Genomic DNA, 23,089 nt, shown 5'->3' on the forward strand with positions numbered 1-23,089 from the left:
TCTCAGGAGTTTTGGAGGAGGGGTCTTATCAGGGAGCTCGTTAAAATGGTTTCCATGAATAATTGATAATTATACTTCTTTGAGATGTGGCAATTTAAATATTTTTAAATCACTCTTCACTGATTTATGTAATCATCATACGATAATAACATCACTAACTGCAAAGAATGAAGAATGATTCATGTTACTGTTTTTTCAACATATGTCTGTGTTTTTGTAATATGAGGTAATCATTAACTGCTTCCTCCTTTTTCATGGGAACCTGACACAATTACACTTGCTTTGCCGTATTTTGACAATATTTAATATTGATGAAATTAATAATTTTATTTTAAATTCAGCATTAATCATTGTTTTACTAAAACATTGTCTGGATATATTTAATTGTTTTCATATGTTAGACTTTCTTTTGCCATCACACTTGCTACATTCTAAACTTAAATTTACTTGTAGAGAAAATAAAATATCATGTTTTGGTTGCTGGCACTTAATAATTCTCATAGAGTCATTCTCTCATGATTTGGCAGAGTTGAGTCAATGCAGACTTAAGTAATTCCTCCCCAATTCTTATTTTCAGTCATCTATAAAAGCACATTACCTGGGGGGGAAAGAAAATCCAACTTACTCCTTGAGACATTCTTCACACACTGACTCTCATGATTTTTCTTTCAGTTAAGTTTAAATGCTGGGACTAGATTTACATTGTCTCTGAGAAATTATTACAGTCTGTCTACTTAATATTCATTACTTGCAGAAAGCTCTTTCAAAGAATTTTAAGGATCCAAAATGAAGCATTCCAAATTTAGTAAATGTAAGAATTAAGACTGCCTGTCAGCTTCGTGCGTATGCACTGTGATAATTTAACAGGTTTTTACATGTAATTTGTAGATCTTAAAAAAAGCAAAGCTGAAAAGCAAGTTCTATAGGAGAACTGGAGTGACACTCCAGTGTCATCACTCATTGGGAATTTATAGATCCATACTACAACCACATCTGATATTGAATGCCCTGAGAGTCTGCTCTGTTGCTGAGACTCTGATGTGTTACAGTAATGAAAATGAGGAAGAATATGAGTAACTACTAGCAGGTGTAGGAGTCCCACCTGCTGTGTATGTCCCCGCCACTGGAGGGAGGTGAGGGAGGTGAGCTTTGCCTCTGGGTTTTTTCACAGCCAATGACTTGGGAATCTTATTCTGGGGTCTGAAGCTAATATGTTCTTCTCGTTCAGTGCCAGGCCTGTTTTTTCCCCACTCTTTTTCACTACTCTGGCCTTAGCAGGTTTCTTGCCCCAGCTGTTACTCCATAGTGGTTCTTATGCTCTCTCCCTGCTGCAGCCCTGTACCTTTTGGCCGCTTGGTGCCAGTTCTCCTTCTCCTTCCACCTGGATTCTCTTTTCATCAGTGCCAGTTCCCGTCCCTGCTTCTGATCCTGCTGGAGGTGTGTTGCGCTCTGCATCACCTGTCTTTGTCTCTTCCCTTGCTGTGCACCCCCAGGAACAACAGGATGAGCACAGATGGTACAGCACAGGAGACTTCCTCAGCCTGTAGTCAGCCAGGCCACACCGACAGACAAATGAGAGGGATGCCAAAGAGGGATGCACAGGCAAACAAATGACAAACTGCCACCTCTGCTGCTGCAGAGCTGCAGTGGAGAATAAGAGATGGTGCAGGCAGAACTTAGAAGTACAAAAAAACTTTTTACAAGCCTGTACTGATCATACGCAAAGACCTTTCCAGTGTATGTTGCGGAAGGTCAGTGCAGTGCAACAGAGTGCCCCAGTGAGACAGCAGAAATCTGAGTCTGTTAATCCACATCTTTCTCCACAGGCCGGCACAGGCTGGCTAATGTGAGCCTAGGTTCAATGGAGCTTATTAGCTCAGACATACTGTTGTGCTAGCACAGCTAGTCTGCAACTGAAATCAAGCTAGCTCACATCCAGCTGCTGGGCTGCGTTGGCAGCGTGCTCTTCCGCACACCTAGTTCAGCGATTATGCAGCCAGAGGAACTTGCCCTAGCAGTGACCTTGTCAGAAAGTAAACAGCAGGCCCACTGTTGACTCCATGTGCAGGTGCCTGCCATACTTTGTGTCCTCTCCAAAGTATCTCAAGAAGGAAAGATTGCAAGAATGTACAGTGTCAAAAAAAGACATCCCTAGTCTGTTTTAGAAGCAGTAGTACTATTCCTGCTGAAGTGTTCAGAAAAAAACACGGAATCAGTTATCCACCTTGAAAGGTTTTGATGGGAATGTCTTAAAATCTGGTGAAGTGTCATGCAATTGAAAACAAGGGTTTAGAGTTGGACCAAGCAGTGCTTAGCATACTGGCCATCTGCACCTCCACTGGGGATAGGACAGATGTGCTAGCGTTGGCTGACTGCAAGGGTCTGGTACATAGCAGAACAAATATTTAGGGAGATAATCTGGAAAAAGTCCCCTGTAAGCTTCTGCCTTCGCTCGGTCTGCACAGAAGGCAGGACTTTGTGATTTTTTGAACAGGTAACTTCAGCCAACCGCAACAAGCAGCATGCTATGAAAGACGTTTTTTTTTTAAAAAAAAAAGCTTTCTTGCAAGTTTTATGGAGACAAGTGTATGTGACTGCATATTTGAAAAGAGCATCTTTGAAATCCGTCAGTGGCCTGCTGTTTCATTGAGAGACGTTTTGAATGGAGATGCACTTGAGGCAACTTCTTGAAGGCACCTTTGAAGCCAAATGCTCAAGTATGCTTTTTCTGGATGAGTTGTTTATATCCATATTTGATTACGTAGATGAAGGACTTGATATTTGTGAGGGAACATTTTGTAGTGAAATCGATGGAAAATTGATGCAACTTAGCTAGGTCACTCTTAATTTTTAGTAAGTGTGCAAATTTTAGGCTCTCAAATTGGAAATCTTTATTTCGATTTTCTTATTGCTGATGAAAGCTCATCATCAATTTTAGGTTTTATTTTGTTTTTAACAAATCTGACCTACATATAAAAAACTTTTAAAAAAACCACTGATTTTGAAAATAAAAAAATGTCCCAGTTACATATCCTGTTTCCTACAGAATACTTAGAAGTCTGAAACAAGTTACCATTTTTTCCTCTCTCTGTGGACTTTGTACACAAGTATTGTTCCCAGAGGGCATCTAACATAGACAAGTATATTCACCAGCACAAGATTTCATAATTGTTTTTATTTAAATCAGTTTCATCTTAAGTCAAAAACTGTGTGGCTACTGTCAATCACTTCATTCAGGAGGACGGTAATGTTTTGGTTCTAACCAAAACTCCTTTCATGTAACTCCTACACTAAGTCATGCAACTCTTGCTAAACCTTCTGTTCACTAGAGATGACATTATTTTAACTTTCAGTCTCACCCCAAGGAGCCTGAGCCCAACCCCAACAAGCCCCTGCAGTCCATGCAGTCCTCTGTTCGCTTTTCATTTTTGGAGGTAAGCAAGTAAACTTCCATTGTTGATGTTTTCTTCTGCATCCAAAACTTGACAATCAGAATACATTGCAAAGGGAAAATTGAAGAAAATTAAATGTGTCTCTGCAATCCAAAATGTGTTTTACTTGATCAGCTGTTGTTCTGAAGTTAAGTATTTTATGGAAAAAATATAAAGTAATCCATATTTTGAGACCTAGTACAGACATTGAAGATACCAATGTGTAATTCTGCATTGCTCTGACTGCTTGCTTAGGAGCGTATCTGCTATTGAAATTTTATAGTTTGCTTCCTGTGATCATACCTCAAACTGTGTTCTGTTATGTCAGAAGTTTAAGGTGAGTTCAGAAATGAATGATTCATGAAACCTGTGGTGATTTTTTGCGTAGTAGTGGTGATTTTTTGGAGAGCTAGTAGTATGCTTAGTGATGTCAGATACAAGAAGAGCTGAGTATCCAAGATGGAGCATAAAGTCATGTATTATATGTTGGTAGGACTGTTTTTTCTTTTTTGGGACTGGGAGGATATTAAACCTTATTTCTAATACAGTAATGTTTTAGATGAGCCACATATGACATCTTTCTGACTCTTCTTTCTCCTGCTGTGAAGTTCACTCAGAAGAATCGTTTTTTTGGTACTTGCTAGAAGGGTAGCTATTTTTATGAGATCAATAGATCATTAATTGATTAAAAAATAGATAAAACTTGCTAATGTGGTAAAATTATCATAATAAATAATAATTGATGTTTCTGTTACAGAAAAACGTCTTTTACTATCTTTATTTCTTTTTAATGCAGAAAATTAAATTGCAAGCCAGGGATCTCAGGTGTGAGTTACTGAGGTTCTGCTCCATGGGGAAAGTAGTTTTTATAATGAGTTACTAATGAGTTATTGATGGATTTAAAAAACCTCTTAATTTCGATCAAGATCTCTCTTGGTACTGTGAGGATGAAGGACTCTTAGAGAACTACCAGCTTGTTAAATTACATAATAAGGTGCATTTGTGCCTATTTAGTACCGCCTCTTGAATGAAGCTGGATGTGTTAATCCATTTCAGCATACTTTGTAGTTAAAAAGAAGCTGATACTTGGAGTCTTTCTGTCGAGGCTTCATGTGACACTGAACAATGGAGCAATAACTTTGTGACTTGCTATGTGTTTCTGAAGAAACATTGTAATTTTATATATATATACACTGTTTTGTTAGGGAAGAGATGGGATAAGAATCCCTCATTTGTGCATTTTTCAGTATGTTTTAAATAGACTTTTTTTTTTCCTTAGAGAAAACACTTTTGTAATGTTTGTTTAGTGAATTATCCGCAAAATCAGTATATTCTGTAGAATTTATCTTGTCAGTAGGAAATGCTTGGTAAAAACGAGCATTTTCTAATCGAGTCTTTGTTTTATACAGCCGGAACAAATAATTTTCCTTTGTGAGGGAGAAGTGCCCTTTTTCAAAATGTCCTTTTTGTGGAATGAAAAAACTGTGTACAAAGTTTTTAATTTGCGTAACCTGCTGGACCGCATCTGCAGATGTGTGGGTGTCCTGCATGCAAGCTGTGCTATAGACACAGCTCTCTGTGTTTTTATGCTCTTTGGAACCAGGACCCTCAAGGCTTTTGTTTCCCTTTGCTGGGGGCCAAAGGCTCCCAGCAATACTGAGTTTGAGCTTTCCATCCTATGATGGAGGATTCTGGAAGCAGAATTTTCAGATGCTTTTTGAAGAAATGAAGTAAGAATTATTGATACTATTTAACATAAAACCTGCTCCCCAGATTTTGCTGAAAAATGTCGAAATTCCTAGGGATTTTTCTTAGGTTGTTTTGCCCTGAAATGTGCTTAAAGCTCTGCCAGAATAGTGGATTTTTCCCTGGAATGGAAATTTTAAAAGCTTGATTTGTTCTGAATCTTAGTGCTGTATGTAGCTCTAGCTGTAGAGGACTGCTGGTGTATTGAACAGCAAATGTTTTAGTTATTAGTTACCATTCAAGCTTGACCTAGGTTAACAGGGAAGAACATATGTGTTGGTTTTTAGGGTATGTAAGTAATTAGTGTTTCCTGTTCCGTTAGCTCAGAGTACTCCTGTATGTGGGAGGAGCGGAATTATTTTAGTGTGACTACTTTTGCTCATATTCAGAAGTGTTAGCAGCATGGGAGCCTTTCCAGACTGAACAGATAGGATTTTCCTATGGTATCATTTCTCTCTAACATGCTGGCTCGTCTCCCTTGTGGCCTTTGACTTGCACAGCTGCTCCTTAAGCGGTTGTTTTTGTTGAAGTTCTGCTTATAGCACTTGTCACATACAGTACTAGTCTAAAGAGAACCTTTTGTCAGCTAGATGATGAAGATCTTTTCAAAATAAGCAGTACTATCCTGTGAATAGAAGTACCTATGGTAGCAGAGCCTGCTGGTACAGTGTGAAGCTATCCATGTTTTACTGATACTTCTCAGAGAGGATGGAGAGGTTTTTCAAATTTCAGATGGCTAGGCACACGTTTCCCATCAGCTTTGTATCTGCTATTTGCGTCATCTGAAAACTATCAGCTTCTGTGGGGGAAAACGTATTTACTCTTTTAGCACTAATTAATGTAAGCAGCAGACTTACAAGGAAGGACAGAAGATTAAGATAACGTAAATGGCTGAACACAGCTACTGAGAGATTTAAGATACTCATGCTTCTAACATAATTTTAGAGTGTTGTTTTCTTTGCTTTGAATAATTTGCTGTCCTTTGTGATAGTAATGGGGAACAGAGTGGTGAAAGTACTGGAAACTAGAAGGAAACAACACTACATGTGGGGAAGTGGTAGTAGCTGGTAGTGGTAGTAGTGGTAGTAGGATGAAAGAAGTGGAAATAGTAAATTTAAGAAACACAGAGCTTGATTAGTAGAGATGGTGATTGCCAACAAAGGAAGTTTTTACTTTTACTTTACTGATGCCACTGATACTGGACTGGGGAAAAAAAATGTCTATAAGACTTGGACACGTAATGATAATATTTTTCTGCTACTCCCTATGTGGAAAAGGGATTCCAGGGAGAATTCGTATTTGCTGCCTTTGAGTGTTCTAGTTCTTCTCCAACCAGCACACAGCCTGTATTGGTCATGATGTTTTCTCTCAACTTGAGTTTTGCATGGTATGTTGGTTTAGTTTGTGATTCTTTCCTGCCTTTGGACCTTTACAAAAACGTAAAGGAATGTAATGCTTGTAGGCAGGATTGGAAAGAAGTCCTTCATAGAGAGGGCTGATTTCCTGCATCCTGGCATCAAATAGAAAGCTTAAAATAGCTACTCTCTAACAACTGTATTGGTCTGTTTCATAAAACCCTCAGTGAAATGGATGGATCTTGTAGAACAATGTGCAGGAAAGCCTCTAGTCATTTTTTATTGTTCTGAAAATTAGCATGTTTAAAGAGCTTTTCGATGTTTTCTGGCTTTGTATGATGTGTGTGCATGTGAGCATATGCACCCATGTGAAAAATATAATGGACAGGGGAATTCAGTTTGCACTTTGGCTTTTACATTACAGAAGGAAATACTATTGTTTTCAAATATTCCTGTGTTTCAGTGGGAGGAAAGTGGTGTGCTTAGTCTTCCTTTGTGCTGCTGTGCGGTACACGGTAGCTGGGCTAGGGTGCAGGAGGCTGCAGGGTGACTTGAGACATAACGACCCCTCAGGACTCGCACAGCCTAACGGGTGATCAGAGCCCATATCAGACCTGTCCTTGCCCCTGTGGCCATGACCATGGTCCTTCCCTCTTCTGTGTTAGCTCTTTGTAGTAGCGCAGCCGCACGCTGAATTGAGTCTCGGCTGCGAGTGAGAACAGGCCTGTTTTAGGAGAGAAGTGAGGAGGGAGCAAGGGGCCAGTTCTCAGCATCACAGGAGGCAGTGACAGTGCGTACATGGGCTGGCACTCCACCCACGTGAGGGCATCTCCTTTGGCAGAGCTGCACTGGAGCTCTGAAAGCTCTCTGCTCAGAGATGATTAAGAGCCAAGGTGACAGCTGTTGTACATGCAGGTTAATGATTAAATCTAGTGTAAGCATATACTTGAGATAGACCAGACAGGGAATACTGTAGAAAAGGAAGTATTTGTGTCGCCTCTGTGATGGGGAGGGACTTGTGCAGAGGCATTGACACGCGGAAACAGACTCCACAACTCGGAGAGTTGTAAAGTAGGTATGTTTATTGCAGCGCTGGGTGCACGGGGGATCGCTCCACCACGAACGTGCACACCTACCATAGCAGTTTTCTTGTATTTATACAGACATACTCATCACCCCCTCCCCAAAAGGGCAGTCTCTCCCAGGCGATCATTTCCATAGCCCCCGCCTCAGAATCTGCCTCAGGCTCCTCCTTGACACGCCTCCTGGTGGTCTTGGGCAGGGGTGTTTGGGATGAAGGCCGTAGGTCTTCCTCGCTGTGTGTTTTCACTTCTTCCCTAAAATTCCTGTTTTGGCTGGGCTTGCAGAGCCAAACAGTTTCCCAGCCTGGCCTGGCCTTGAGTGGACACCTGGTTGTCTCCTACTTGTTATTGTTTGAAGACAAATGTTAGTTCTTGTTAGTCCTTAGCTCTCCTCTTTGTCTGTTTTCTCCCTATGGGTCATGAGTTACAACCTTGCCATCATTTATTTTGTCTCTCTTACCGGCCTTCTTTTCGGGTAGTATTTCAAAGCAGGGATTAGTATTTGATAACTTCTAACATTTCACAGAGCTATGTATTCCAGAGTCTTATGTAGTCTTAGGCCTATTCTTATACCTATCCATAGAAATAACAGCTAATATAGTTTTGTATGGTCTTATGCCTACTCCTATACCTATCCCCCTATCAGGCATGACATGGTTCTCTCAGGGTAGAGCAAAATTGAGTGAGCCATTAAATTTGGACCTTTCTTGTCTCAGAGCAGTTTCTTTACTGCTGTGTAATCTGATGTAGAACTGCTACTTCTCAGATTCATAAGGATTTATAAAAGACACAGGAGGAGTGTATGTCAGAGGATGCCTCCTTGCCCTCTGTCTTAGTGCCACAGCTGCCATAGCCAGGGATACTCAAGCAAACATTTTTCTTCAAAGTTTACTCCCACCTTTGCTTTCTGAAATGAGTACAAAGTATGTTGATCTTAAGGTTATGCTGAAAGATAAAGTTCTTGATTTGTTACCGAGAAACAGGAAGGTCATGAGAAGGACTGATGGGGATGAAGTAGGGAATCACTTGGCTCTATTTCTTTCCCAAATTATTCATTTTTGTTTAAAATAGGGAAAACCTGCTGTTTCATCTCTGAGCAATCTGATTAGCATTCATGAACACCTACCGTAAAGCACGAGTTCCTCAAGGTGAAATAAATTAGTCTTTGGCTTTCTCCTCCAAAAGTCATTTTCTCCAAAGTTGTTACATCCTTGTTCTTCTAGCTGTTTCTGGGAGCATTCATTTAAGCACACAAAACACGTTTTCCTCAGCTATCTGCCATACTTTCCTATATTAAGACTTGTGACAGGTCAAAAAGAGAGCTGTTTCCTTTGGGACTTAAGAAAATGAAAAATAAGATATAACTTCATTGGGTGTGTAAGAATTATTTTCTTTTTTTGTGCTGTAGAACTGGATTTTGAGGAGTGATTAAGTAAAAGCTGCCTCCCACTTGGCATGTCTGATCTCTTGTGTACTTAAATGCGCTACACCAACTTCAGCTTTTGAAGCACTTTGAAAGGTTTTAAGTTTTCTGAGCCCTGTAGAGTCACAGCAGAGGAGAAGCTTTTGTTTCTATTTCTGCGTGTGAATCATCAGTGTTTTATTGGGTGACAGTCAGTTGCGTCTGTATAAGCCTATTAGTGTCTTAATGGGGTTGCACAGGTGTAAATGATGGTCTAGTTGAGAACTGCAGGAGCTGCACAACTGTCATCTGTGAGCATGGGTCCCTATGGGATCTTAACTGTTGGTTTGCCACCCAAGAGGGATATGGGGATGTGAACTTCTGGTCCTATGTGGCTTTTTGGGCTGGTGCTAAAAAAAGTGCAGTTTTACTTGCCGCACACTGATGTGGAATCAGAGAGGCTAAGCCTGTGTTGTTACAGTGATGTTTTGTACAGCTTCTGGAGTAGAATGAGAGTAAAACTTTGATAGTCATAAAGATTCAGTTTTAAGTACATTTTAAAACTTCCCAAGAGAAAACTGCATTCTTGTATACGTCTTTGAAAGAGATATGTGGAATAAGGCAATCTGATTTGTGGCTTGTGCTACTTGATGTTGTTCAGAAGAAAGATTTATTGACACATATTTTTTTTAGATCGAGTGAAGCAAGAACAGCAGCCCCTACTCCCTACACCATATTCCAGCTTTTAAGGGACGGATAGAATTTCAGAAAGCTTACCAGAAATACAGTTCTTTGATGCAGTGCTGTGTTTTTGTTTTTTTTCCATTATGTGTAAGGTGCATCTTAGAAAATCAAGGAAAGTTCTTGTGATGGTTATTTCCTGTGGTAGTCTGAAAGCTGCTTTTTTCATTTGTGGGAGAGAGCTCATCTGAATCATTTTAATTGCCAATTTCTTGATATCCTTCTCCCTGAACTCTCATAAAAATCCTCCCAAAGCAGTTGTGTGCTGGTATTATGAAATCTCTTGGCCTTTTGGGTTGTATTTTGTACATACTGTTGAATGTTAAATTTTGAAGTTAGGTTAGACTTTCTAAGCATTTGGGGAGGTAATATGAATTTGAGTTTGCAAATTACAGTAATTGTGGAGTGGTGCTGTTACATGGGAACATTAGGTAAGAGGTTTTATTTTTTTATTCGAAATACTGTTTTTTGAATAACAAAAACGTTATTGCTAACGTCTTTTATGGCTGCACAGTCATAGTTATGACCTGAATGGAGATTTCTTGAACTGTCTCCCTACTTTCTAAAGCATAGAAAGAAAGTCTAGGGGTATTTTCCACTGAGATATACCCTCATAGTGTTCATTTTACCATAATTTGATGTGCTGTTCAGATTACTTAGTTTTGAAGCCTAAAATGTGTAAGTGTTCGCTGGCTAACCTGTGAATGTTTTTGCCATGCAGCTCTTAAGACAAATGACCTGGTAAAGTCCTGTTTTGAAACCAAAACTTGACATTACTTTTTGGGCAGATTTTTGTTTACCTTTGAGTCAAAGTTTGTTTTCTCTTAAGTGTTGTAAGTGATACCATAATAAAGAACTGTTTCAAGCTTTTTAGTCACTTTCTCTATGTCTTATTTGAAAGATAAGAGTGAAATGGAAGCAAGATGTGGAGAGAGGAGCGCTGTAGAATTTTTTTTTTTACATTTTCAATTAAAAAAAAAAAACAACACAGTCAAAGTTTGTAATATTTACAAAAAATATGCCATACCTAAATAAGAAGATGGAGGAAGGGAGGGAGGAAGGCATGGAGCTGTGTTTGGGGCCGCATAGAGACCAGGTGAGTTGAGTACTCCACACGTGGTGTTAAGAAATCACGCCAAGCCAAGGAGATGGTTAAAATTTGAATAGCAGATCCACATTGTATATGTGAAAATAACTCTAGACAGGTCTTGAAAATGAACAGTCTGGTCTCTTCCTATGCTGTCATACCACAGAGTTTCACATGCATGCAAATTACCTGCTAACAGCAATCATTAGTCACTGCGGTGACTATACCTGTTGACCTAGAGGCTTTGCATGTCAGACAGTGACATATCTATTAGTAAGGACTGTAAATATCCTGAGGCTTAGTTGTCTCAAACTGCATGTAAAATTTAGACTTCTGTAATATGGCTTCATAATTGGCTTAATCTGATCTAATAGGAAAGCATTTAAAACATCTTGAATTCAAGGTCCACTTATTGTCCAAAATGTGACTAATGTATGTAACCTGTTGCAAATCGTTTCTTGCAGGTACAGAGAAACTGCTAGGTTAGCCCGCCAGTTGTCCTTTACTTTTCTTTGAAAGTTTCATGTACAGACATGTCAGCAGCTCACCATATATAGGCGTGTCAGCAGCTCACTTCTTCCAGGAGGGGTATTTCCTGAGGTATTTCCACTCTTGTTATCTCAAATTTAGAAATTCTGCAGTCTTTGTGCAGCAGAGTCACCAGTTTCACCTGGTCCTTGTAGAAGTTGCCAGAGAAACAATCCTGCGGCTGAATTCCTGAGATGGAAATTCTCAGCCTTGCTCTGTGCCAATGCTGCAGTGTTATGTTGCATCTGCATCATTTTATCGCACCTTGATAAAAATAGATGCAGAACAGAAACTAGCGCTGCACGCATCAGCAGAAGAAATGCTTTGAGACTCAGAGTTTCAAGTGAGGAATGCAGAGGAGGTGTGTATTGGAAAGGCACTGCTGTCCCTGTAGTGGCCTTTTTTGAGGACTTCATTATTTCTGCTGTACGCAACAAAACTTGTTTTTGTGGCTGTGCAGACTGAATTGCTTTGCAATTCATGTTGGCAATCCCCTAGGGAAACTATCTTGCTTTGGTATTAGCTTATTCTTGAATACTATTAAAGCAGTAAGTTCACAGCTGCAAGTTCTAAAAAACCTTTAAAAATGAGCGTTTTGGAAACAGTGATAAATAGGAATGAAGAAGCATGAGACTCAGCCTCTCCATAAGTAGAAATCTTCTCAGTCCTTTCAGAATGCTGTTGCTCTTTTGCTTGCTACTAACCATTTCAGAAGAAAAGTACACGTCTAGGTTACTGGATGCAGTGCCTTGAAGCTGTAGAAAATTGAAGAATGTCACCAAACTGCTGTATTTGAGACTTAGCAGCCGTTTTGCCGGTGCCAGTTTTGCCTAGTTTGTCATCTTGATCCATGAGACGTGTTAGTGATTAGAGCTGGGATGGCCAGTGCTCCTGATCCGAAGAGCTATTCAGCAAAATAGTCTCTTGGCTTTCAGTAGGAGAGCAGTTCCCCTGCATGTTGGGGTAGAAGGACAGTTCATGGCATGATTCGGGCACAAGCTGATAAACTCTCCCAGTGACTTCATCCTCTATGAGATGAGGTTCTACTGGCCTATTGTAAATGTGCATTGTGGTTCCAGAGCCAATGTAGTGAATGTAGTCCTGAGAGCTATCAGGAAGTGATTCCACCTACTGCTGTGACACCAGGTTTTTCAGGTCTTGGAAGCTAGTGCCGGCCTAGAATGTCGTACAGGGAAGCACACGGAGTTGAGGAGCCTGATGATGGAACAACACCAACTCGAATGTGTCATTGTCTCCATCTCCTGGGAACCCTTCTTTCAAACACTAGTGTGTTTGTCAGTACGTGGTAATGGTTCCCTGTGGGTGTGTGACAACAGTGTCAGTATTCATGTGATACTGTGTTGTCTTGGGTGTGTGATGTCTGGGTTCAATGAGCAATATGAGCTTCTGAGCTCATACTAGAGCAGTGAGGTGCTTGAATCCACAGGGCACTCTGCGGCAGACTGTTAGCTTTGAAAACTGCGGGAAGGAATGACCCAGGCCTGCAAAATTCTTTCCTAGCAGTAAGAAGGCTGCTGTCATAGAGCAGAAGCATGGCTGGTCTCCTCTTTGTGCTGGGAGCAATGGAAGCCGCTTTTTCTGCTTTTCAGGACCTACTGCTAGGAGGGATCAGCAAGGCCTTCTTTGGGCAACAAAACTGGAGGTGGTTTGCAGCTGGGAGCTTGAGCTCAGTAACACTTGAGCAGAGCAAAGCCCATGGCAGCTTAGAGCCTTAGGGCTACCTAGCAAAAAGATAGTGTGTCTTACAGCCAGAACATGTACCTTGAAGGACTTGAGAGGGGGATTGCTCCAAGAGGGGCTCTCAGATGGGAGATGGCATGATGCTGCTTGGCCGGGAAGGCAAATTTGCAATTTGATAGAGACGTGAGCAGAGACCAGAAACAGTCCTAAAACTTTCACACAACAAAAAGACGACGTGTCTTTTTGGCACCCCAAAGTACAACCACAACCATCTGGAAGGAGTTCTTGTCATATTTTAAACATTGTAGTCTGATTGCTGTAGTTCTGCTGGAAAGCACCTGGGAAACATTCTGTTGGGTTTGGGAAGGTGGTTTAGTGCTCGGTGAGCTTCCAGGCTGATAAAACCTGAAAATACCTCAAAAAATGGCTTTAGTACCTGATAGGAGAGGATCATGACAAGTGCTGGTGTATATAATGTATCAACTGAAGCTAGCCTCTTTCATTATGAACAGTCTGGTGTGTTCCTCCTTCACCTCCATGCTGCAATTTCTTCACCAGGAGAACATTTAGGCTCTCCACATGGTGTCTGCCACTGGGCTGGCATAATCTCCGTTTGTGCATATGTAGAAGTGTGCAAGTGTGGATGTTGAGGAAAAGCAGGATAGAGAATAGGCTATGCCTTTGCTGGAATATGTTAGGGTAATCCTTTGCCAATATTAAATGTGGTTTCTTGTAAATTTTGCAGAATTGAAGTGTTGCATAATTTTTGAAAGAACCAATCCCTGTACAAAAAAAAATAATTAAAAATACTGAGATAAACGAATATGCTGATTTCAGAGAAACAAACGAAATTTTACACACATAGTTCAAGCTCATTAAAATTCATAGTAAGCCATGTCCAGATAGAACTGGACATGATCAAAGGAGAGCCTGATTGAGTGTTGAAGGAGTTTTGAGATTGGTTTTGGGTGGGCTTTTTTAATTGCTGGCATATGAAGAATGTATATTTACAGTGATAAATGTTTTTCAGTCCCTTTTGTATCAGGATATTGATATTTCCATAAACCAACATCCTCTGCAGTTACATGAATGGAATAATCAGATTGTCTGATATCTGTGAAATTAGTACTCAGACAGCGATTTGAGCTGCTATTTGAAAGCTGAGCAGTTAATTCCTTCCATTTCCACTATGACTGATGGAGTTTTCCGGGATGCTTGGAGGTATAAACAGCTAGCACAGGTTGTGCTGATCCTGCACTCCTTGTTTTACATGGTTTTGACAGTGTTGGTGATGACTGAGTTTGTATGTTACAGAATGCTGATGTGCACTCCTGGTCCTATACAGCTAAAACGAAATGTGTCTGCCTGTCTTTGGGGATGGAAGGTGGAAATCTGTGACTTGTCACATCATCCTTCCTAATTGTTGTCATTCTCCCTGGTATGTGTGAGAGAGATTTCAGACTGTTTCCTAACTCATCTGAGTCCCTCTCAACTCCTGTTTGTATGGTCTTTTCCTGTAGGGAGGAGGGGTTTGTAGAAATCATTCAGTACCTCTGAATCCATAGAGTGGTCTGCCTGAAGAAAGATCTTCCTGCTGCTGTCTACTCCTTTTTCTTTCCTCCTTTTTTAGTATTTGAGCATTTAATGCAAATGTTTCTGGAATTCTCTTCACTGCACTCTGAAGTGTAGGTAGAGGGCATTATTATCTTTGCTTTACAGGTGGAGAACTGAAGCACAGAGAGAGATTAAATGACTAGATAACACTTAGACCCTGAGGCACCTTAGCCATGAGATAATTTTTAGTGTTTGTCCTTCAGTTTGAGGGCTTTCTCTCACATTTTGACAAGCGTAACTAACTAAAATAATATTTATCACTCTGATACTTCTGGATGATTGGTTTCCATTTTGTTCTGTAAAATTACTGTGTGCTTAATTGTACTGCTTCCCGTGATGCTCTGTTTGGCAACCATACCATCTGCATGTACTGTTCAGATTATCCAGCAGCAGCACTACGTGAGCGACAGGGTAGTTAACTGTTCAGAAAACCCCACAGACTTGAGTATAGACTGAGTGTAATTAAGGTTATTCAGAAATTCAGATTTAAACTGTGGGGTGCACACTGGAACAGAACTATTATAATTTATTATTTAGCCATTTGAGTAGGAGAACATTAAGGATGACATGTAAAGAGATTTAAAGATGTTATCAACTTGCAGTGCTGTGTGCTCAGCTCATTGTTTGAAATACCAAGGGGGTAATGTTAATGGGCAGTCCACATAATATTCTTTTAAGCATAGTGTTTCCCCTTTTAACTTCCTGTGTCCCTGAGTTCCAGTTTGCTGGTTTTCACTGCATGGGGTGCTCCATCTCACACTGTTCTGCTGACAACAGATCCATCACACAGGTCAGCTGGAGCATGACACCAGATGAGTGCAGGGAAAAGCTCAGGAAATGCAGCTACTTGAGTGTATGTATACTGCAAAGCTCTGTATTCTTAGCACCTGACTTTTATTCACTGTGATTTAAATCAGGATTTGAAAATAAATTGTGTGGTTAAAATTACCTGAAATAATCACAGTACTTGCCAATGTTGGGAAGGAGCATTTCATTTCCTTGCTCTGCCAGAGACCTGTAATGGATCTGTAGCCATCAGTCTTGTGCTGATCGGGTGATTAATTTAGGACATTCAGTGTGTAAGTATTAGAGCTGATGAAGTTTTCTGTCTCACTGAAGGCAGCATTTATACTGAGTAACTGCTTTTAAATTCAATATCACTGGAATCGAGCTATTTAGACTTTGATTGATAGGATTGAGTGCGTCACTGTTGTGACCTCCATTAAACCTGCCCCCCACCCCAAAAGGTATCTTCAAAATGAGAAAAGTTACAACTCATGATGACAGCTTTCCCAAACGTATGAGGGTTGAATGCTATCAAACAGAAATTGACCTCCATTTCTTTCCCTGGTTCATTTGACTGTTGCCCAGAGAATCCCTTAATTGTGTTCCTCCGATGGGTGAGTGCATCAGAGGGGTGGCCGGGGCAGAGCTGACCTGAGGAAGTGGCTCTGTGTAAGGATCAGTATTCCTCTCCTAGGAGTGCGTTGTTTGAGATTCTCCGAATCAGCATGCTGTGGTGGCATGACGCAGTGTTCCACTTCAGTGCCCTTCCTGCTGAAGGTGGTGGGTTTTGGAATTTTTTTTCCATATGTTAACAAGTTATTAAAACAAAACAAAACCGCACAAAACTTACAAATGCTGAACAGTCTTTTTTAGAGATGGATTTCAAACTCTTATTTTAGGCACTATTCTAGTAAAAAAAGTTTGATATGAATATTTTAATCTTGAAGTACAGAAAGACTACATGCTATGTGTAATGTTTATACAGTCTACCAGAATTATTTGATTTTAAACTTTAAAGAACAAAATTTTAAGTTTACAGTTTAAAAACCCAGAAACTTCTGTGTTTTTAAAAAAAAGGAATTAAGATTTTTTTTTCCTTAAAAAATATGGCTTAGTCAACTGCCGCTGTGATGCAGAATGTATAACAATAGCTAAGTACATACCATTTTAGAAGAATGATTCTATCCACATTTTCTTAAGAAATTATTTAGGAATCTCACCTTGACCCTTAAAGATAATGCCATTTGCCGTATAAGCCATGGCTGCTGATTTTAAAAGATGCATGGTAAAACATGGCTGGATGTGTGAGGTCAGGAAAAGGTTTAAGTATGTAGGGTGGTCTGAGCCAGTGCAATGAATTAAGTCTCTTAAGTGTATAATTGCTTCACATAAATGCCGAAAACCATGGAAAACTTCATAACGGCTCTTTACGTATCTGTTGAACAACACACCTGCCTTCACATTTATATCAGTGGTACTGCAGCCACAAAAATGGTTAATTATTGATTTGAAAAAAAATTGTGTGGTCCTCTTAGGATACTGCTAAGTGCAGTCAGAAAGAGTCTTGGAAGAAAAACAATGCAGGATAGGTTAATACTAGCGATGTAACACAGTACATCCCCTCTGTCATTTGTGATAATGAAGTCAAGGTCCACCCACCATAGTATCTGGAAAATGGTGACATTTTAATCAGATGTTTTCTGGTTTCTCTCCCTTTCTGGACTTGCTTACCATATAAAGTAGCACTTCTGAACTGTAGTAATGCTTTCTCTACTTGACAAAATGAATGTAAACACAGTGATAAAAATTGGAAGTAGCTCTTTTAGACTTTCTCATTAGCCCGCTTGTTTGCTAAATTAGCTGAGAAAGAGAAGCTAATCTCTGGGACCAGAGCAAATAGGTGGCATAGTTGTTATCATGGCTGGCTCCCTCCACTACAGATAGCAACATGTTGGATTAAAAATAGTGTTGCCCGATGTGAATTTCAATAATGCAGACAGCTATACAATATATTTAACTTGCAGTTAATATTGTGCATCTGTTTGGAACCTTTCAGACATGGGAAGAATGCATTGCTTTTCTTAAAGGGGTTTATATTAAATGAGCTATAATAAACCAGAGCAGTGGAAGGTTAGTTTGAATTTTGCACATTACTTCAGAACTGATTAGAGCAATAGTGTTTATGTGTATTTATAAACAGTTGTAAGTAAACTTAGAAATCTGGCAGATATGCATTTTACACCCATGAAATACTTCTTTCCTTTCTGTGATTTCTTCAAATTATTTTTATACTGTACTTCCCACAGTGCAAATAGTGTGAAGTCAGTGTAAGGAGTAATCAAGCTCAGCATCAACCGCTAGAGGGAGCAAGATTTCAATTATTGTAGTTAAGAGTAATATAAAAATAGTTATTAATTAGTACATTTTAAGGACTGAATAGACCAATAAGAAATTCGAGTCTGACTTTCTATATAAAATAGGCTGTAGAGCCTTGCCTACTATTTTTTTTTATCCACCCTCTAACTCTTGTTTGAAGTGTGAGTATTTTTTTAGGTGGAAAGGCATATAACGTACAACATTTACAGTGATAGCTAATTCACTGTATTACAGTGGGTAAGGTGAAAGATTTTAAAACTGCTTTTTCATCTGACTGCTGCAGTTTGAACCCCTAACCTTATGTGTGAGGGATAGGATGGAGTTCACTATTTGTACAACCTATCCCCTCCCAAAAATCTCTTCCTGCTGGTGATACACATACTGAACGACCAAGGTACTCCTTTAGCCTTGCCTAAATTAAATAAATTAGGCTTTTCAAGCTGAACACTGTAGTTCAGATTTCTTTTTTCTTTTTTTTCTTGAACGCCTGCCGACTTTTCTACAACCTTTGGGAAATGCCACAACTGACTGTATTTAGCCCCTCAATGCTCAGTTTTATCATCTCCTTCCTCCTGTGAGAGATTTTCCTGCTTGTAGATCTGATGAATGTGTATTCTTTTAGCTATACCATCACGTTAAGAACTCCTCTTTAGCTGTTTATCTATGACAGTACCGAAATTCTTTGCATTGTTCCTGCCTTCCAGAATATTGCCATATATTATGTCTGTGGGGATTTTTTATGCTTTGATATGACTTGATGTCTAGCAAGACTAGAATGCATGTTGTTCAAACAAGGCTGTTTTATCCAATGATAAAGTGCCTTGTTCCTTTGGTTATTTGCCTCTTTTGTTTGCTAGAAAGGTTATCGTATTTTTTTTCCAGATCACTGATATCAGTACACAATTCTGTTAAATAACACAACCCTGTATGATCCACTAGAAACATTTAATGTGCAGTTACTTTTTCAAATCTGTTAGTGAGTTTTAATAAGTTTCCTGTGTCGTGCATGAATTTTTGTATTGTTCTGATTAAGTTACTAAAACATTGTGAGGAGATAGGTTGAATGTTTTATAAATGTCTCAACGTATGGTCAACTGAGATGTTTATTGACCAGACTTGAAATCTCATTTGAAACAAGATCGGTTTGGGCAGGCTGTTTTACTTGTAAAACTGTGTTCAGTGACACTAAGTAAGTTACCATACCTGAATGCGTTCCTGATGGCAGCTAAGTATCCTGTTTGTCCTTTTAAAGGAGTGCTATGGCATGACAGCTTAGTTTCATTGTTGTAGAACTTCCAGATATTGCAAGAGGCTTTGAAAATAGCCATAATTGAATGAACAGCTTAGCCAGTTCCTTTGTTACTCTCTGCATAACAATTATGTGGCTGAAAAGGCTCCACTAAACCAAAACAAACTCTTCTCAACCCATCCGAAGACTCAGTTCTAATCTAAAGTCCTTCCAAGATTCTGATGGAGTGAGAAGCATTTCTTTATTGCTAAAACATGTGATTGATTAATCTTCCTCTCCCACAAAAACAGAGAAGATGTATTAAGACAACCTTTTTTTCTTTCATGGTTCAGAAATTTATCCTCCTCATGCAGTATGAGGCTTATACCATTAGGATTTTACTAGTCTTGGCATCTTTAAGGAACTCTTTATTATTTGTGACTGTTGCTAGTGAACTGCATTCAGTGTACAGCTTGCTATAAAATTGGTAGGACTTGAGCAGTCTGTAATGCTTTCCAGCAATGACTCCAGAACATTTTAATATATGTTTTGAAAAATTCCAGTGCGTGTTAATGTAATTACCAGCCTGAAAAAGGTAGATTAGATAACTTGTGCATTGGCATACTATGTGCAAAATACTAATTTATTGCGTTTTGGTTTTAAAGATACACTGTTCAACTTCTGAAGTATTCCATGGGGGTACTTAAAATCAGTAATCATCAAAATGAAACGTTTCTGGGCAATAGTTTTTGTTGCTGTTAATTACTGGAAAGAAACGTTGACATTTTGAAATCTTTTTTACTTATGTATTGAATGAGACTCTGCTAAGGATGTTTTTTTTTAAGTTTGCTATTGGAAACATACTTTTCTTGAAAGCAAGAGTAGATTAGTCACCTTTTCTGACTTGAGTGATGTTTTTATCTTCAAGTGAATATAAAAGGGAAACTTAATGATCCTTATCACTTGTTTTGTTATGTGCTACCTTATGTAATGCTTTGTGAGAAGTAAAACTCATGATCCAAGTTATATTGTAAAGCATCTCCTAAGTGATGACCTTGCTTGAGCTGCTTGTTGTTTCGGGAGTGGCTGTATAGTTGAAAACTTAAGCAACAAATGCTGTTAAGGACATGTTTGCAGTTATGTATTATTTATTTATTTATTTTTGACGGCTACAGAATTCGGTGTTTTTAATCGAATACTGAGGGAGAGTTACTTACAGTTGCTGAACATATCAATAACATTTCATTGCAGGGAAATATATCTAATTGTCAAGTACATATTTATCAGTATGCCATAGACCTGTTCCTAATAATTCCTACTCAGAGATGAGTAGGTTGTGCTGGCTTACAAAATGAAACAAAATCTGGCTATTGAGCCTGTGTTTGCAGAGGATAAGCAGCACTATCAGTATTGATAGTGAGAGAGGCTCTGTGTTAAGGCATAGCCACTGCCAAAGAAGTGGTCCTGCTCTGCCCCTATCTTTCTGCCTGACAATTCGCTCTATCTGCCTCCCTTGTGCTGTGTCTAGTCCTGGACTGTCCCTTGCTGAGCTGATTTGGCTCACTAAATTGGGAGAGAAGGCAGCCCCTTAGCAGCCATGTAGTACCCACTTAATTAGCTTGCAAAACCTTACTCACATCACCCGTGAGATGTTTGCTTCGAAATCCGGCATTGCTGCGGCCTCAAAAGTCACAAACTGCAGGCACCACTTAGGAAGCTATGTTGTTTATGAACAGGCATTACGAAGTCTTTACCGTCATTCACATGTTGTGCTCTTAAGGATAAGGGCTATGTTTCCCTTTATGAAGCATATTAATTCATCACAAGGTTGTTGAGGGACCATGCTGGACTTCTTGTGACTCCTCCCTTCATTTTCATGCTTTTGTCAAGTGTCTGTAGTGCCTTACTATGCGTATGTTCGCCAAGCACTTCAGAAAAATTACTACTCAAGTCTTCCTGCTTTCAAGTCCATGGTAGAAACGGCCTGACTAGTTAGCAAGACTGTGTGTGCATCTGATTGTGAGCAGAGAGCCAAGGTGAAGGTGTGTTTGAAGCCACGGGTCATGTAACTCAGGGAGCTATTGCTTGTGAATAGTCTGTGCAGGGTCTAGAGATGGAATTGCACGCGGTTTGACCATGAAAAGCCACAGTTTGAGATGAATGATACTCAGCACTGCATGTAAAATGACACTGATGTGATTATGATACATTCTGTTGCTATACAAATGAACAGAAACTGTTACCTAGCATTTCTTTGTTCCTTTCTGCTTTTGCAGAAATCCAACTTGTGAGATCACGAAATGTATATTGCAGTAGTCAGGTCTGTGTAATGGCTTTTTGGTATAATCATCTCTCTGGTTGTACATAAAAGGATTAAACTTCTTTTCCATCAGAATTTGTCCACTTGCAATCAGCAATAATCTTTTTTCAGGTGAGTCTTTGCCTGCAGTATGATAGATTAGTTGCTTCATTTTTGAAAGTTTTTTGGTGTGTTTCAGAATTGGAGGCTTTGCATCATTGTTGGTAAAGTGGAAGAGACTTTCACAAAAATCGTGAGTTGAATTACAGCCTGGCCTTGCAGGAGAAAAGATTCGAAATTTTGGCCTTGGTATGAAATGCGTTTTGACATCCATGTTCCATGATCACACCACACATGATGTGCTTGGCTGAGTTACGGAAACTGAACTGCTTTTGTTACTTGGAGAGGGAAGATACTCCTTTAACTGCCTCTTAGGAAGGGTAAGGAGAGGGGAGAGCTTGCAGAGTGATGGGAACACTGAAACTTTTCCTGCATGGTAAGTGGAAGACTTTGTTGTTACTCTCTTAGGTTTCATGATTATGTACAGTTCTTTCTCCAAACATGCTGATTACAGGCAAAAACTTGTGTATGCAGCAGAGAAGATGAGGTAGTAGTGGAGTATGCAGAGGAGATGTTTCTCAGGGCTTATGCAGAAATTTGGGAATTTCCTTCTTAAGAAGTTTTAAGAAAGGAGGGTCACTAGCCGCGCTTGCCTTCACACGAGCCTCTAAAACTTCACACTCAGTATGGGCAAGCATGCCTCAAAGCGAAAAGAAATGGACGAGAGGTTTTTTGTACATGGCCACAGTAGGTATGAATATTAGTTCTCCATCCTAATGGACGGGTATAAAAAGAGCAGGCGTGCAGGCTGGCCTCCTGCTGAGCCCTGGTGAGGGGCACAGGCAGAGATTGAGCCTAGTGCCAGCTTCTGCAGACATTTCAGCCTTACTTGTACCAGAAAATCTGACCTGAGACCTAGATGGGGCTGTTTTACTTCTTCTCATATGGAACTGGTCTCTTCTAAAATTAAGACATCTATAGAGAAGTGTTAGAGGATTCTTTGGTGTTTGAGCAGTGTAAACTGGCTCGTTCACAGTGGTGTGTGTTAGCAAATGGTGCCTGCTGGGGATTTGTACTAAGGCCTTTGGTGATAACTGCTGTGTGAACACCTTATTAAATGTCTGTTTAAAGCCATTTCCTGAATAAGATATAGTTTGTACCTGTGACTTGTAAAACTGTCCCACGAAAATGTTTCTCTGCACCAAAAAAAACAAACGTTTTAGTTTGCAAGGGGACTAGTGCCTTCTTTGCGGCGTGTTATTTCTGGAGGCTTTCCAAAACGAGGGCTAACATTGCAATGGCGTGTTACATGCCGAGCTGGTATCCTGAGAGCTGGCTCATCCTGAGTGTCATGTGAGCCCTCCCAGCTCTGCTCTGCAGCATTCTGCACCACGAGTTTTCTTCCGCCGAGCAGTAGACCAGTCCGTATTTACATCGGGTTTTAATTTGTTTCCCATTATTTTCCTGCTATTGCAGACAACCTTTGCTGATTTAACCACAGTGCTACGTGGTTTCTCTTGGAGAATGCGGTGCTGCCAGCTATCACAGTAGTTAAGTGTTTTTCTAAGATACAGCTCCTGCGATGTTGAGATTATGCAGGAATCTTGCTTTCAGTAAAATAAGTAAACAGTCTCAACACAAAACTTGAGGCAT

At 39.8% G+C, this 23,089-nt stretch overlaps 1 protein-coding gene across 3 annotated transcripts in view; it reads left to right on the forward strand.

The window, feature by feature from the left end:
• Nucleotides 1-23,089, forward strand: part of MAST4 (microtubule associated serine/threonine kinase family member 4) — a 297,039-nt gene that overhangs the window by 161,162 nt on the left and 112,788 nt on the right. Inside the window, exon 6 of one of the 3 annotated variants that reach the window (XM_086629714.1) lies at nt 3,354-3,434. The exons of the other annotated variants lie outside the window; for them this stretch is intronic. Coding sequence (XP_086485840.1) covers nt 3,354-3,434 — 81 coding nt within the window. The remainder of the gene's footprint in view (nt 1-3,353; nt 3,435-23,089) is intronic. 3 annotated transcript variants of the gene reach the window in all.

Source organism: Tauraco erythrolophus, chromosome Z (assembly GCF_009769465.1).
Source record: "Tauraco erythrolophus isolate bTauEry1 chromosome Z, bTauEry1.pri, whole genome shotgun sequence".
Taxonomy (NCBI): Eukaryota; Metazoa; Chordata; class Aves; order Musophagiformes; family Musophagidae; genus Tauraco; species Tauraco erythrolophus.